Here is a 15,631-nt window from a genome sequence, read left to right on the forward strand (position 1 = left end):
GCTATGGCCGGAGTCCTACTCATAGTGATCTGGTGGAATTGGGAGAAGCCGTAGGTATTATTGCGGGTCAATCAATTGGGGAGCCAGGGACTCAACTAACATTAAGAACTTTTCATACTGGCGGAGTATTCACAGGGGGTACTGCCGACCTTGTACGATCCCCTTCGAATGGAAAAATCCAATTCAATGAGAATTTGGTTCACCCCACACGTACCCGTCATGGACAGCCTGCTTTTCTATGTTATATAGACTTGCATGTAACTATTCAGAGTCAAGATATTCTATATAGTGTGAATATTCCCTCAAAAAGCTTGATTCTAGTGCAAAATGATCAATATGTAAAATCTGAACAAGTAATTGCGGAGATTCGTGCCGGAACGTCCACTTTACATTTTAAAGAAAGGGTACAAAAGCATATTTATTCTGAATCAGACGGCGAAATGCACTGGAGTACTGATGTTTACCATGCGCCCGAATATCAATATGGTAATCTTCGTCGATTACCAAAAACAAGCCATTTATGGATATTATCCGTAAGTATGTGCAGATCCAGTATAGCGTCTTTTTCACTCCACAAGGATCAAGATCAAATGAATACTTATGGTAAAAAAGATAGGGAAATTCTTGATTATTCAACGTCGGATCGAATCATGTCCAATGGCCATTGGAATTTGATCTATCCTTCTATTTTTCAAGATAATTCAGATTTGTTGGCGAAAAAGCGAAGAAATAGGTTCGTCATTCCATTACAATATCATCAAGAACAAGAGAAAGAACTAATATCCTGTTTTGGGATTTCGATTGAAATCCCCTTTATGGGTGTTTTACGTAGAAATACTATTTTTGCTTATTTTGACGATCCCCGATACAGAAAAGATAAAAAGGGTTCAGGAATTGTTAAATTTAGATATAGGACCCTAGAAGAAGAATATAGGACTCGAGCGGAAGACTCAGAAGAGGAATATGAGACCCTAGAACACGAATACAGGACCCGAGAGGACGAATATGAAACCCTAGAAGAATCTAAATATGGAATCCTAGAAGACGAATACGAATATGAAACCCTAGAAAACGAATATGGGAGCCCAGAAAACAAATATGGGAACCCAGAGAACGAATATAGGACTTTAGAGAAAGACTCAGAAGAGGAATATGGGAACCCAGAGAGCAAATATAGGACCCAAGAGGACGAATATGGAACTTTAGAAGAAGACTCAGAAGACGAATATGGCAGCCCCGGGGAAAGCGGCGAGGAAAAATATGGTACTTTAGAGGAAGACTCAGAAGAAGACTCAGAGGACGAATACGAGAGCCCAGAGGAAGATTCCATCTTAAAAAAAGAGGGTTTGATTGAGCATCGAGGAACAAAAGAATTTAGTCTAAAATACCAAAAAGAAGTAGATCGGTTTTTTTTCATTCTTCAAGAACTTCATATCTTGCCGAGATCTTCATCCCTAAAGATACTTGACAATAGTATTATTGGAGTGGATACACAACTCACAAAAAATACAAGAAGTGGACTAGGCGGACTGGTCCGAGTGAAGAGAAAAAAAAGCCATACGGAACTCAAAATATTTTCCGGAGATATTCATTTTCCTGAAGAGGCAGATAAGATATTAGGTGGGTGTTTGATACCGCCAGAAAGACAAAAAAAAGATTCTAAGGAATCAAAAAAAAAGAAAAATTGGGTCTATGTTCAACGGAAAAAAATTCTCAAGAGCAAGGAAAAGTATTTTGTTTCCGTTCGCCCTACAGTGGCATATGAAATGGACGAAGGAAGAAATTTAGCAACACTTTTCCCGCAGGATCTCTTGCAAGAAGAAAATAATCTCCAAATTCGACTTGTCAATTTTATTTATCATGAAAATAGCAAGTTAACTCAAAGAATTTATCACACAAATAGTCAATTTGTTAGAACTTGCTTAGTAGTGAATTGGGAACAAGAAGAAAAAGAAAAGGCTGGTGCTTCCCTTGTTGAGGTAAGAGCAAATGATCTTATTCGCGATTTCCTAAGAATTGAGTTAGTCAAGTCCACTATTTCGTATACACGAAAAAGGTATGATAGGACAAGTGGAGGACCGACTCCCCATAATAGGTTAGATCGCGCCAATAGCAATTCTTTTTATTCCAAGGCGAAGATTGAATCACTTAGCCAACATCAAGAAGCTATTGGCACTTTGTTGAATCGAAATAAAGAATACCAATCTTTGATGATTTTGTCGGCATCCAACTGTTCTCGAATTGGTTTATTCAAGAATTCAAAACATCCCAATGCGATAAAAGAATGGAATCCTAGAATTCCTATTCTAGAAATTTTTGGGCCCTTAGGGGCTATTGTAGCTAGTATATCGCATTTTTCTTCATCTTACTATTTACTAACGCATAATAAAATCCTGCTAAAAAAATATTTGTTCGTTGACAATTTGAAACAAACCTTCCAAGTACTTCAAGAACTTAAATACTCTTTAATAGATGAAAATAAAAGGATTTCCAATTTCGATAGTAACATAATGTTGGATCCATTCCTTTTGAATTGTCACTTTGTCCATCATGATTCTTGGGAAGAGACATTGGCAATAATTCACCTTGGACAATTTATTTGTGAAAATGTATGTCTATTTAAATCGCACATAAAAAAATCTGGTCAAATTTTCAGTGTAAATATGGATTCCTTTGTTATAAGAGCAGCTAAACCTTATTTGGCCACTACAGGAGCAACTGTTAATGGTCATTATGGAGAAATCCTTTACAAGGGAGATAGGTTAGTTACGTTTATATATGAAAAATCGAGATCTAGTGACATAACGCAAGGTCTTCCAAAAGTGGAACAAATCTTTGAAGCGCGTTCAATTGATTCATTATCCCCCAATCTCGAAAGGAGAATTGAGGATTGGAATGAGCGTATACCAAGAATTCTTGGGGTCCCTTGGGGATTCTTGATTGGAGCTGAGCTAACCATAGCCCAAAGTCGTATTTCTTTGGTTAATAAAATCCAAAAGGTTTATCGATCCCAAGGGGTACAGATCCATAATAGACATATAGAGATTATTATACGCCAAGTAACATCAAAAGTGCGGGTTTCCGAAGATGGAATGTCTAATGTTTTTTCGCCTGGGGAATTAATCGGACTATTGCGAGCGGAACGAGCAGGGCGAGCTTTGGATGAATCGATCTATTATCGGGCAATCTTATTGGGAATAACAAGGGCTTCCCTGAATACCCAAAGTTTCATATCTGAAGCAAGTTTTCAAGAAACTGCTCGAGTTTTAGCAAAAGCTGCCCTACGAGGTCGCATTGATTGGTTGAAAGGCTTGAAAGAAAACGTAGTTCTGGGGGGGATTATACCTGTTGGTACCGGATTCCAAAAATTTGTGCATCGTTCCCCACAAGACAAGAACCTTTATTTCGAAATAAAAAAAAAAAATCTATTCGCGTCGGAAATGAGAGATTTTTTGTTTCTCCATACAGAATTAGTTTCTTCAGATTCTGACGTAACAAACAATTTTTATGAGACATAAAAACCCCCATTTAACATTTAACCCTAAGGATACATAAAACATATTTTTTACTTTACTAGACTTTTGAACTTAGAACACTAACAGGTTAAATTTTAGATTTTTAAGATTTTTATTTTAATAAGTAAAACAAGTCAGTTAATTCATTAAATTAAGGTTTTGTTTATACCATGTATCAATGTATCAATGGCCAACTCTTAGTACAAGGTTCTCTCAGAACAATTATTATTTTATTTATTTCAAGCTATTTCGGATCTTTCTTAATCTTCAAAAAGAAATAAATTCCGTAATGGAATGTTAGGATGAAAAAAAAAGGAAGTGTGGAAAAAATGACAAGAAGATATTGGAACATTAATTTGAAAGAGATGATAGAAGCAGGAGTTCATTTTGGTCATGGTATTAAGAAATGGAATCCTAAAATGGCCCCTTACATTTCGGCAAAGCGTAAAGGTACTCATATTATAAATCTCGCTAGAACGGCCCGTTTTTTATCAGAAGCTTGTGATTTAGTTTTTGATGCAGCAAGTCAGGGAAAAAGTTTCTTAATTGTTGGTACCAAAAAAAGAGCAACAGATTTAGTAGCATCAGCTGCAATAAGGGCTCGTTGTCATTATGTTAATAAAAAGTGGTTCAGTGGTATGTTAACGAATTGGTCGATTACGAAAACTAGACTTTCTCAATTTAGAGACTTAAGAGCGGAAGAAAAAATGGGAAAATTCCACCATCTCCCAAAAAGAGATGTGGCAATCTTGAAGAGAAAATTATCTACCTTACAAAGGTATCTCGGCGGGATCAAATATATGACGAGATTGCCAGACATTGTGATCGTCCTTGATCAGCAAAAAGAGTATATAGCTCTTCGGGAATGTGCCATTTTGGGAATTCCTACTATTTCTTTAGTCGATACAAATTGTGACCCGGATCTCGCGAATATATCGATTCCAGCCAACGATGACACTATGACTTCAATTCGATTGATTCTTAACAAATTAGTATTTTCAATTTGTGAGGGCCGTTCTCTCTATATAAGAAATCGTTGATTAAGAATATATAGTGAATTCTTGGACAACTGCGTAGATTTATGGAATGACTTACTATATCTTTTTTTGCATAGAATTTGTTTTGCATAGAAAAAAGAAGGGGAATATTGATATATATTAGAGGGTATTGATATATATTATGATCTGATGTGCTTTCTTGGTATCCTAAATATCAAATTAATAGTTCAAGTTGCTGAGTTGAGAAAGAGATGGTTGAATCAAAAGAATTCCTTTTTTGAAGTTCAATTTTTATCAGAGGACAATATGAATATTATACCTTGTTCCATTAAAACACTCAAGGGGTTATACGATATATCGGGTGTAGAAGTAGGCCAACACTTCTATTGGCAAATAGGAGGTTTTCAAATTCATGCCCAGGTACTCATCACTTCTTGGGTCGTAATTACTATCTTGCTAGGTTCAGTTGTCATAGCTGTTCGGAATCCACAAACCATCCCGACCGACGGGCAGAATTTTTTTGAATATGTCCTTGAGTTTATTCGAGACTTGAGCAAAACTCAGATTGGAGAAGAATATGGTCCCTGGGTTCCCTTTATTGGAACTATGTTCCTTTTTATTTTTGTTTCAAATTGGTCGGGTGCTCTTTTACCTTGGAAAATTATAGAGTTACCCCATGGGGAATTAGCAGCGCCCACGAATGATATAAATACTACTGTTGCTTTAGCTTTACTCACGTCAGCGGCATATTTTTATGCTGGTCTTAGCAAAAAAGGATTGAGCTATTTCGAGAAATATATTAAACCAACCCCAATCCTTTTACCAATTAACATCCTAGAAGATTTCACAAAACCATTATCGCTTAGCTTTCGACTTTTCGGGAATATATTGGCGGATGAATTAGTCGTTGTTGTTCTTGTTTCTTTAGTCCCCTTAGTAATCCCTATACCGGTCATGTTTCTTGGATTATTTACAAGCGGTATTCAAGCTCTTATTTTTGCAACATTAGCCGCAGCCTATATAGGTGAATCCATGGAGGGTCATCATTGAATTGACTAGTTTTGGAATATAGTATTTTTTTTTTCAGCTTAGCTCAATTCATGCATGGTTCCAGATAATCTGCTTGGTTGCAATAGTTAGAAATGCGTATGAATATATAGCCTAGAGTTGTAGGAGAGAGAATAGAATAGACTATATTATGGAATTTTCAAAGTATATATGCATTAAGGAGGGTGGAGTCAGGCTAGATCTATACTATAATAAATATCCTTAATATCTATAAGTGGAGTCCTCTTTTATGCGGGTTTCCACTTTAAGCAATGATTTTAGAATCCGATTCAATAGAAAATGAGAAAATATGCAAACAAAATAGAAGAAACAAATGTATATAGGATATTGATATTATATTATATATTCCTAGGTTAGATTCATTATCTAATCCGATATATGGATATAGAATTCCCTTCTATGTAGTTCGGACAATTCACATTTCAATTTGATTTCAATTTGTACTTTTTAGTTACTTTACTTCTCCCCAATAGAGCTTAGAAGTAAGAATTTTTTGGTTGATTGTATCCTTAACCATTTCTTTTTTTTTGACACGAGGAACTACTCACCATGAATCCACTAATTGCTGCTGCTTCTGTTATTGCTGCTGGATTGGCCGTAGGGCTTGCTTCTATTGGACCTGGAGTTGGTCAAGGTACTGCTGCAGGACAAGCTGTAGAAGGTATTGCGAGACAGCCAGAAGCAGAAGGTAAAATACGAGGTACTTTATTGCTTAGTCTAGCTTTTATGGAAGCTTTAACAATTTATGGACTAGTTGTGGCACTAGCGCTTTTATTTGCGAACCCTTTTGTTTAATCCTAAAAAAAAAAGTTCTTTCGATTTCGATTAGATACTTTTTTCTTTTTTTAGTAAATTGGTATTTGCTTCCGCAATTCCAATTATATCAATACTTTATTTAATTTACTCCTATTTATTACTCCTGGAATTATCTATTTATCGGGACAGATAATACCGCATTCTAGGAAGGGCTGAGTTGAGTATGATTAATTTAGAAGATATGCTCGCCTTCTTATTTCCCGTCCTTAGTTTAGGAAAGTGGAAAGTTTTTTCCTTTTATTTTAGGAATTTTGGGAACGGAACATTTCAACAAAGGAAGCCTTTCACCGGTCAAACAAGACCTAAGACTTAATCTAAAAGAAATTACTAGATTGAATCTATTTGCATTAAAAAAACCGATCAAAAAAGGGCGAGCGAAGTAAGTGATCGAAAAACTTTGTTCTTTGTTCGTCCTATCTATAAGAGGAGAGCATATGAAAAATGTAACCCATTCTTTCGTTTTTTTAGCTCACTGGCCATCCGCTGGCAGTTTCGGGCTTAATACCGATATTTTAGCAACAAATCTAATAAATCTAACTGTAGTGGTTGGTGTTTTGATTTTTTTTGGAAAGGGAGTGTGTGCGAGTTGTCTATTTCAAGAATAGATTGGATCTATCCGGCTGCACTTTAGAATATTTTTTAGTATTTTTCGGATAAATAAGAAAAGGGTGCACGATCTCGACGAATTACTTCTGAATAAATTCAGAAATCATATGGAAGAACCATAGCATTTCGCGACTCATTGGTAAATCAATTTTGATTCTCTATAAACCAAGAATGTGAGACCATTAACACGGTTAAAGCTAAACTGCTTGAAGTCCAGGCAAAAAGAGGTACTCTTTCTACAACTATATTAGTATTAGTACCGAATTTAAACGGGAAATAGCTAATGTAAAATTTATCTGATATAGAACACTCATATCGATAAAATGGTTTGAACTATTTACTAGAAAAAAAAAGAAGGGGCACCCTGCCCTTTTTTAACCAATGCCGAATCGACGACCTATGTATAAAAAAGAGAAATTTTTTGGATTTGAAGAAAAAAAAAAAAGAATTCTATTAATTTTCATTTTCCATTTATTTAGTTAGTTTTTCTTAATGAAATTGAAATTATTAACTAAAGGGCAAATATAAATAAAGAAACAACTTTGCTGACCATGATATATTTTTATCTAGGCGGAAGAGTCCTCTTAATATTTATCTAGTCTTATATAGGTTTCGGTATATTGAAATATAAACATAAAAAATAAGATAGAGGATAGGCTCATTACTTATACTTAAAAAAAGATATGGAAATTGCTATAGCAAAAAAAGAAAAAAAGGAGCGTGAGAGCCAAATGAATCGAAAGATTCATGTTTGGTTCGGGAAGAGATCATAAAAGTTGTAAACTTACAAAATAATCTACTTTCATTAAAAGATTTATTAGATAATCGAAAACAGAGGATCTTGAGTACTATTCGAAATTCAGAAGAATTGCGTAGAGGGACCATTGAGCAACTCGAAAAAGCTCGGATTCGATTACAGAAAGTCGAACTAGAAGCGGATGAGTATCGAATGAATGGATACTCTGAGATAGAACGAGAAAAAGCAAATTTGATTAATGCTACTTCTATTAGTTTGGAACAATTAGAAAAGTCTAAAAACGAAACCCTTTATTTTGAAAAACAAAGGGCAATGAATCAGGTCCGACAGCGGGTTTTCCAACAGGCCGTACAAGGAGCTCTAGGAACTCTGAATAGTTGTTTGAATACCGAGTTACATTTCCGTACGATTCGTGCTAATATTGGCATTCTCGGGTCCCTGGAATGGAAGAGATAATTAAATTAATTAGGCCTTGAACTTCTACTTTCGTTTAGAATTTAGGCATTATTTTTCCCCTTGCTTTCGAAAAAAGAGTCAAGAAACACTAATGGCAACCCTTCGAGTCGACGAAATTCATAAAATTCTCCGCGAACGTATTGAACAATATAATAGGAAAGTAGGGATTGAGAATATAGGTCGCGTAGTTCAAGTGGGGGATGGGATTGCTCGTATTATAGGTCTTGGTGAAATAATGTCGGGTGAATTAGTCCAATTTGCAGAAGGTACTAGGGGTATTGCTCTGAATTTGGAATCCAAAAATGTTGGGATTGTATTAATGGGCGATGGGTTGATGATACAAGAGGGCAGTTTTGTAAAAGCAACAGGAAGAATTGCTCAGATACCCGTGAGTGAGGCTTACTTGGGTCGTGTTGTAAATGCTCTGGCTAAACCTATTGATGGGAAAGGCGAAATTATAGCTTCCGAATCTCGCTTAATTGAATCTCCTGCTCCAAGTATAATTTCCAGGCGTTCCGTATACGAACCTCTTCAAACAGGGCTTATTGCTATCGATTCGATGATTCCTATAGGGCGCGGTCAGCGAGAGTTAATTATTGGGGACAGACAGACTGGCAAAACAGCAGTAGCTACAGATACAATTCTCAATCAAAAAGGGCAAGGTGTAATATGTGTTTATGTAGCTATCGGTCAAAGAGCATCCTCCGTAGCTCAAGTAGTAACTACTTTCCATGAGGAGGGGGCCATGGAATACACTATTGTAGTAGCTGAAATGGCGGATTCACCTGCTACATTACAATACCTCGCTCCTTATACGGGAGCAGCCCTGGCTGAGTATTTTATGTACCGCGAACGGCATACTTTAATAATTTATGATGATCTCTCCAAACAGGCACAAGCTTATCGCCAAATGTCCCTTCTATTAAGAAGACCTCCCGGCCGTGAGGCTTATCCAGGGGATGTTTTTTATTTGCATTCACGCCTTTTAGAAAGAGCCGCTAAATTAAATTCTCTTTTAGGCGAAGGAAGTATGACCGCTTTACCAATAGTTGAGACTCAATCTGGAGACGTTTCCGCCTATATTCCTACTAATGTAATCTCCATTACAGATGGACAAATATTCTTATCGGCGGATCTATTCAATGCCGGAATTCGACCCGCTATTAATGTGGGTATTTCTGTTTCCAGAGTAGGATCCGCGGCTCAAATTAAAGCCATGAAACAAGTAGCTGGCAAATCAAAATTGGAACTAGCTCAATTCGCAGAGTTACAAGCCTTTGCACAATTCGCCTCTGCTCTCGATAAAACAAGTCAGAATCAATTGGCAAGGGGTCGACGATTAAGGGAATTGCTTAAACAATCCCAGGCAAATCCTCTCCCAGTGGAAGAGCAGATAGCTACTATTTATACCGGAACAAGAGGATATCTTGATTCGTTAGAAATCGAACAGGTAAATAAATTTCTGGATGAGTTACGTAAACACCTAAAAGATACTAAACCTCAATTCCAAGAAATTATATCTTCTAGCAAGACATTCACCGAGCAAGCGGAAATCCTTTTGAAGGAAGCTATTCAGGAACAGCTGGAACGGTTTTCCCTTCAGTAACAAATAAATTTGGCATATCTACTCTTGTTATTTTGCATGTCTACTCTTGTTATTTGAATCATGCAAAAAAGTTTTCTTTGTTTTTAGTTTAGTATAGTTATTTAAAGAATAGATAGAAATAAGATTGCGTCCAATAGGATTTGAACCTATACCAAAGGTTTAGAAGACCTCTGTCCTATCCATTAGACAATGGACGCTTTTCTTTCGTATTTTATTCTTTCTTTTATTCTTTCTTTTATTTGTTGTCTTCTTCCGAGAAAAAACTGTTAGACCAAAACTCTTTTAGGAAATCAAAAAATCCAGATACAAATGGATGATGTATATATCATGCATATATCATTAAAGAAGGAGTATGGGGCCGGTAGTGGGAATCGAACCCGCAACCCCAAGGTTATGAGACTTATGAGCTACCAAACTGCTCTATACTCTTAAACTAAAGAGGGGTAACTAGTGGATAAAAGAGGGTTCGATACGTCCCTCTACCATATCTATACAAATAGAATAGTCCATTTATACAGAATGGTAAAGAGGGCTCCTCTATGATTATCAATTCCAGAAATCCATACAAATACGAAAGGGTATTTTATCCTTACCAACTGGATCTTGTTGCACCCGGTAATAAACATTCATAAACCATTTCTCGAAGTACGTGTCCGGATAGCCCAAAATGTCGATAGTTAGCTCTAGGTCTTCCGGTCAAAAAACAACGTCGATGAAGGCGTGTAGGTGCACTATTACGCGGTAGGGATTGCAATTTTTCTCGCATTTTCGTTTTTTCACTCAAACTCAAGGGAGAAACTTTGCTTCTTATCTTTTTTTTTAAAGATTGACGAATCAAATGATATTTCTGTTCTAATTTCTGCCGCTTCTTCTCCCTCTGAATCAAACTCTTTTTTGCCATAATGTGCCGTTGCTATTATTATCAAGTATACGGTTCTAATCCTAGATGGAAAAATAAATAGAAAAAGAAATTTAAGAAGGCGGATCCTCCCTCTCTATCAAGAGTAATGAACTAGGTGCTGATACAGTACAAAAAAACAAACTAAATTAACCAAACTTGCCTGATGTTGAGGCAATCAAGAAAGCTGCATAAGTGAATATATAACCCACGGAAAAGTGAGCTAATCCAACCAATCTTGCTTGCACAATGGAAAGAGCCACAGGCTTATCTCTCCAGCGAATTAAATTAGCTAAAGGTGTGCGTTCATGAGCCCATGCTAAAGTCTCAATTAATTCCTGCCAATACCCCCGCCAAGAAATTAAGAACATAAATCCAGTAGCCCAAACAAGATGTCCAAATAAGAACATCCAAGCCCATACCGATAAACTATTCATCCCAAAAGGATTATATCCATTGATAAGTTGTGAAGAGTTTAACCATAGGTAATCTCTTAACCATCCCATCAAATAAGTGGAGGATTCATTAAATTGTGAAACGTTGCCCTGCCATAATGTGATATGTTTCCAATGCCAATAAAAAGTAACCCACCCAATGGTATTTAACATCCAGAAAACTGCCAAATAAAATGCGTCCCAAGCAGAAATATCACAAGTACCGCCGCGCCCTGGGCCGTCACAAGGAAAACTATACCCAAAATCCTTTTTATCCGGCATTAATTTGGAACCGCGTGCGTCTAAAGCGCCCTTTACTAAAATCAATGTAGTTGTATGCAAACCTAGAGCAATAGCATGATGAACCAAGAAATCCCCAGGTCCTATTGTTAAGAAAAGCGAATTACTATTCTCATTAACAGCATTCAACCATCCGGGCAACCATAGGCTTCGACCCGCATTGAAAGCGGGGCCATTCGTTGAAGATAAGAGTATATCGAACCCATATGTCGTCTTGCCATGAGCAGATTGTATCCATTGGGCAAATATAGGTTCGATCAAGATTTGCTTTTCTGGAGTACCAAAAGCAAGCATGACGTCGTTATGAACATAAAGGCCCAAGGTATGGAATCCTAGAAAGAGGCTAGCCCAACTTAAATGAGATATGATAGCTTCTTTATGGTCTAACATTCTTGCCAATACATTATCCTCATTCTGTTCCGGATTGTAATCCCTAATGAAAAAAATAGCTCCATGAGCAAAAGCCCCTGTCATGATGAACCCCGCAATATATTGGTGATGAGTATATAAAGCAGCTTGAGTAGTAAAGTCTTGTGCTATGAATGCATAAGGAGGTAAAGAGTACATATGTTGAGCTACTAAGGAAGTAATAACCCCTAAAGAAGCTAGAGCAAGACCTAACTGAAAATGAATCGAATTGTTGATTGTGTCATAAAGGCCCTTATGCCCACGCCCTAATCGACCCCCCGGAGGAGTATGCGCTTCTAAAAGATCTTTAATACTGTGCCCAATTCCGAAGTTAGTTCGATACATGTGACCGGCAATGAGAAAAATAAATGCAATAGCTAAATGATGGTGAGCCATATCAGTCAGCCACAAACTTTGTGTTTGTGGATGGAATCCCCCAAGAAGAGTTAGAATGGCAGTTCCCGCTCCTTGAGCGGTACCAAATAAATGATTACTCGAATCAGGGTTTTGGGCATAAAGATTCCACTGACCCGTCAAAAGGGGTCCCAACCCCTGGGGATAGGGTAATACATCTAAGAAATTATTCCATCGAACGTACTCCCCCCTGGATGCGGGAATAGCAACATGAACTAAATGTCCTGTCCAAGCCAAAGAACTTACCCCGAAAAGTCCTGACAAATGATGATTGAGACGAGATTCCGCGTTTTTGAACCACGAAAGGCTTGGTTTCCATTTGGGTTGTAGATGTAACCAACTCGCTATTAAGGACAGCGTAGAAAGAAATAATAGAAAAAGAGCTCCAGTATAAAGATCTTCATTGGTGCGTAATCCTATTGTATACCACCACTGATAAACCCCAGAATAAGCAATATTCACTGGACCAGCAGCACCTCCTCGAGTAAAGGCTTCCACAGCGGGTTGACCAAAATGAGGATCCCAAATCGCATGAGCAATAGGTCTTACGTGTAAAGGATCCTGTATCCATGATTCAAAATTTCCTTGCCAAGCTACATGAAACAGATTTCCGGACGTCCATAGAAAGATTATTGCTAATTGCCCAAAGTGAGAAGCAAAAATGTTCTGATAAAGACGTTCTTCAGTAATATCATCATGACTTTCGAAATCATGTGCGGTAGCAATACCAAACCAAATACGACGAGTAGTGGGGTCCTGAGCTAAGCCTTGGCTAAACCTGGGAAATCTTAATTCCATAATGCCTTTCAAATCCTCCTAGCCACTATCCTACTGCAATAATTCTCGCTAAGAAGAATGCCCATGTCGTGGCAATTCCACCCAGAAGGTAATGGGTTACTCCTACAGCACGTCCTTGTATAATGCTCAAGGCTCTAGGCTGAGTAGCAGGAGCAACTTTTAATTTGTTATGAGCCCAAACGATAGATTCAATGAGTTCTTGCCAATAACCACGGCCGCTGAATAAAAACATTAAACTGAAGGCCCAGACAAAATGAGCACCTAAGAAAAAAAGACCATATGCAGATAATGAAGAACCATAAGACTGAATGACTTGCGATGCCTGTGCCCACAAGAAATCTCGAAGCCACCCATTAATCGTAATGGAACTCTGTGCAAAGTTTCCCCCTGTAATATGAGTTACCACCCCTTGATCACTTATGGTACCCCAAACATCCGACTGCATTTTCCAACTGAAATGGAAAATGACTACCGAAATTGCATTGTACATCCAGAATAAACCTAAGAAAACATGATCCCAAGCAGATACTTGACATGTTCCCCCTCGGCCAGGCCCATCGCAAGGAAAGCGAAAACCTAGATTTGCTTTATCGGGTATCAAACGGGAACTCCGAGCAAATAAAACACCTTTCAAAAGTATTAATACAGTCACATGTATGGTAAATGCATGAATGTGATGGACTAAAAAATCTGCGGTTCCTAATGGAATCGGTAACAAAGCCACTTTGCCACCTACTGCTACTAACTCGCCGCCTCCCCACGTTAAGCTAGTACTTGTTGTTGCACCAGGAGCTGTTACGCCAGGCGCAGTAGCATGGATATTTTGTACCCATTGAGCAAAGATAGGTTGTAATTGTATGGCGGTATCCGAAAACATATCTTGTGGACGGCCTAAAGCACTCATGGTATCATTATGAATGTACAAGCCAAAACTGTGAAAACCTAGAAATATACATACCCAGTTAAGGTGGGATATGATTGCATCGCGGTGTCTAAGGACGCGATCTAATAGATCGTTGTATCGAGTAGTTGGATCATAGTCTCTTACCATAAAAATTGCTGCATGTGCAGCAGCACCGACTATTAGAAATCCGCCAATCCACATGTGGTGTGTGAACAAGGAAAGTTGTGTACCATAGTCAGTAGCTAGGTATGGATAGGGAGGCATAGAATACATATGATGAGCTACAACAATGGTTGTAGAGCCTAGCATAGCTAGGTTAAGAGATAATTGAGCATGCCATGACGTTGTTAAGATTTCATAAAGACCCTTATGGCCTTGTCCTGTAAATGGGCCCTTGTGAGCCTCCAAAATATCTTTAAGTCCATGGCCAATACCCCAGTTGGTCCTATACATATGACCTGCGATTAGGAAAAGAATAGCAATAGCTAAATGATGGTGTGCAATATCGGTCAGCCAGAGACCACCGGTTACTGGATCTAGTCCTCCACGAAAAGTCAGAAATTCTGCGTATTTGGACCAATTTAAAGTGAAAAAAGGGGTTGCTCCTTCGGCAAAACTAGGATAAAGTTGAGCCAAAAGGTCCCGATTCAAGATAAATTCATGAGGAAGTGGTATCTCTTTAGGATCCACCCCAGCGTCAAGAAATTGGTTAATTGGTAAAGATACATGAATTTGGTGTCCCGCCCAAGAAAGAGACCCAAGTCCTAATAATCCCGCTAAGTGGTGATTCAACATGGATTCTACATCTTGGAACCAGGCCAATTTGGGAGCGGCTTTGTGATAATGGAACCAACCAGCAAAAAGCATTAACGCTGCAAAAACCAATGCACCAATTGCAGTACAATAGAGTTGTAATTCACTAGTTATTCCAGATGCTCGCCAAAGCTGAAAAAAACCAGAGGTTATTTGGATTCCTCGGAAACCCCCACCTACATCACCATTCAATATTTCTTGCCCTACTATAGGCCAAACTACCTGAGCACTGGGTCCAATGTGAGTAGGATCACTTAGCCATGCTTCATAATTGGAAAAACGGGCACCATGAAAGTACATGCCACTCAACCAAAGAAAGATAATGGAAAGTTGCCCGAAATGAGCACTAAAAACTTTTCTAGAAATCTCCTCCAAATCACCAGTATGACTATCGAAATCGTGAGCATCAGCATGTAGGTTCCAGATCCAAGTGGTAGTATCAGGGCCCTTAGCTAGTGTTCTTGAGAAATGGCCGGGTCTCGCCCATTCCTCAAAAGATGTTTTTACAGGATCCCTATCCACAACAATTTTTACTTCTGGTTCCGGCGAACGAATAATCATTAACTCCTCCTCTTTCCGGACAAGACATACAAAGAGACCCGCCAACTGTCTTTTTTTTTAGTGAATCTTTGAAAGATAGATTTTGAAAGATAGATTTTGAAAGATAGATATTGTGATTAGTTCTTTTCTTTACTATACTACCACCCTTCTTTTTTTTTAGTTATTCACTGGAGCAATTATATATTAAAGTCAATCCGAGGCAAGTGTTCGGATCTATTATGACATAAAGGTTAGGTGCCTAACGGACATTGTTTATCTTGAAAAAACAAATATTTCTCG

The 15,631-nt window shown here is 37.9% G+C and overlaps 4 protein-coding genes and 1 non-coding gene across 5 annotated transcripts; 2 read left to right on the forward strand and 3 right to left on the reverse strand.

Moving 5' to 3' along the window:
* Positions 1–4,307: 4,307 nt before the first annotated feature.
* On the forward strand, positions 4,308–5,877 carry LOC123423592 (ATP synthase subunit a, chloroplastic). Its single transcript, XM_045107869.1, has one exon. It carries the CDS (start codon positions 4,703–4,705, stop codon positions 5,561–5,563), a length of 861 nt encoding a protein of 286 aa, XP_044963804.1. The 5' UTR covers positions 4,308–4,702; the 3' UTR covers positions 5,564–5,877.
* Positions 5,878–8,204: 2,327 nt separating this feature from the next.
* Positions 8,205–9,928, forward strand: LOC123423589 (ATP synthase subunit alpha, chloroplastic). Its single transcript, XM_045107866.1, has one exon. It carries the CDS (start codon positions 8,308–8,310, stop codon positions 9,820–9,822), a length of 1,515 nt encoding a protein of 504 aa, XP_044963801.1. The 5' UTR covers positions 8,205–8,307; the 3' UTR covers positions 9,823–9,928.
* A 19-nt stretch (positions 9,929–9,947) lies between these two features.
* Positions 9,948–10,019, reverse strand: TRNAR-UCU. Its single transcript has one exon. It is a non-coding gene; the product is annotated as a tRNA-Arg (tRNA).
* A 5-nt stretch (positions 10,020–10,024) lies between these two features.
* Positions 10,025–13,170, reverse strand: LOC123423587 (photosystem I P700 chlorophyll a apoprotein A2). The gene has a single exon (XM_045107865.1). It carries the CDS (start codon positions 13,072–13,074, stop codon positions 10,870–10,872), a length of 2,205 nt encoding a protein of 734 aa, XP_044963800.1. The 5' UTR covers positions 13,075–13,170; the 3' UTR covers positions 10,025–10,869.
* On the reverse strand, positions 13,100–15,549 carry LOC123423586 (photosystem I P700 chlorophyll a apoprotein A1). Its single transcript, XM_045107864.1, has one exon. It carries the CDS (start codon positions 15,350–15,352, stop codon positions 13,100–13,102), a length of 2,253 nt encoding a protein of 750 aa, XP_044963799.1. The 5' UTR covers positions 15,353–15,549.
* Positions 15,550–15,631: the final 82 nt, after the last annotated feature.

Source organism: Hordeum vulgare, unplaced genomic scaffold (genome assembly GCF_904849725.1).
Source record: "Hordeum vulgare subsp. vulgare unplaced genomic scaffold, MorexV3_pseudomolecules_assembly, whole genome shotgun sequence".
Classification (NCBI taxonomy): Eukaryota; Viridiplantae; Streptophyta; class Magnoliopsida; order Poales; family Poaceae; genus Hordeum; species Hordeum vulgare.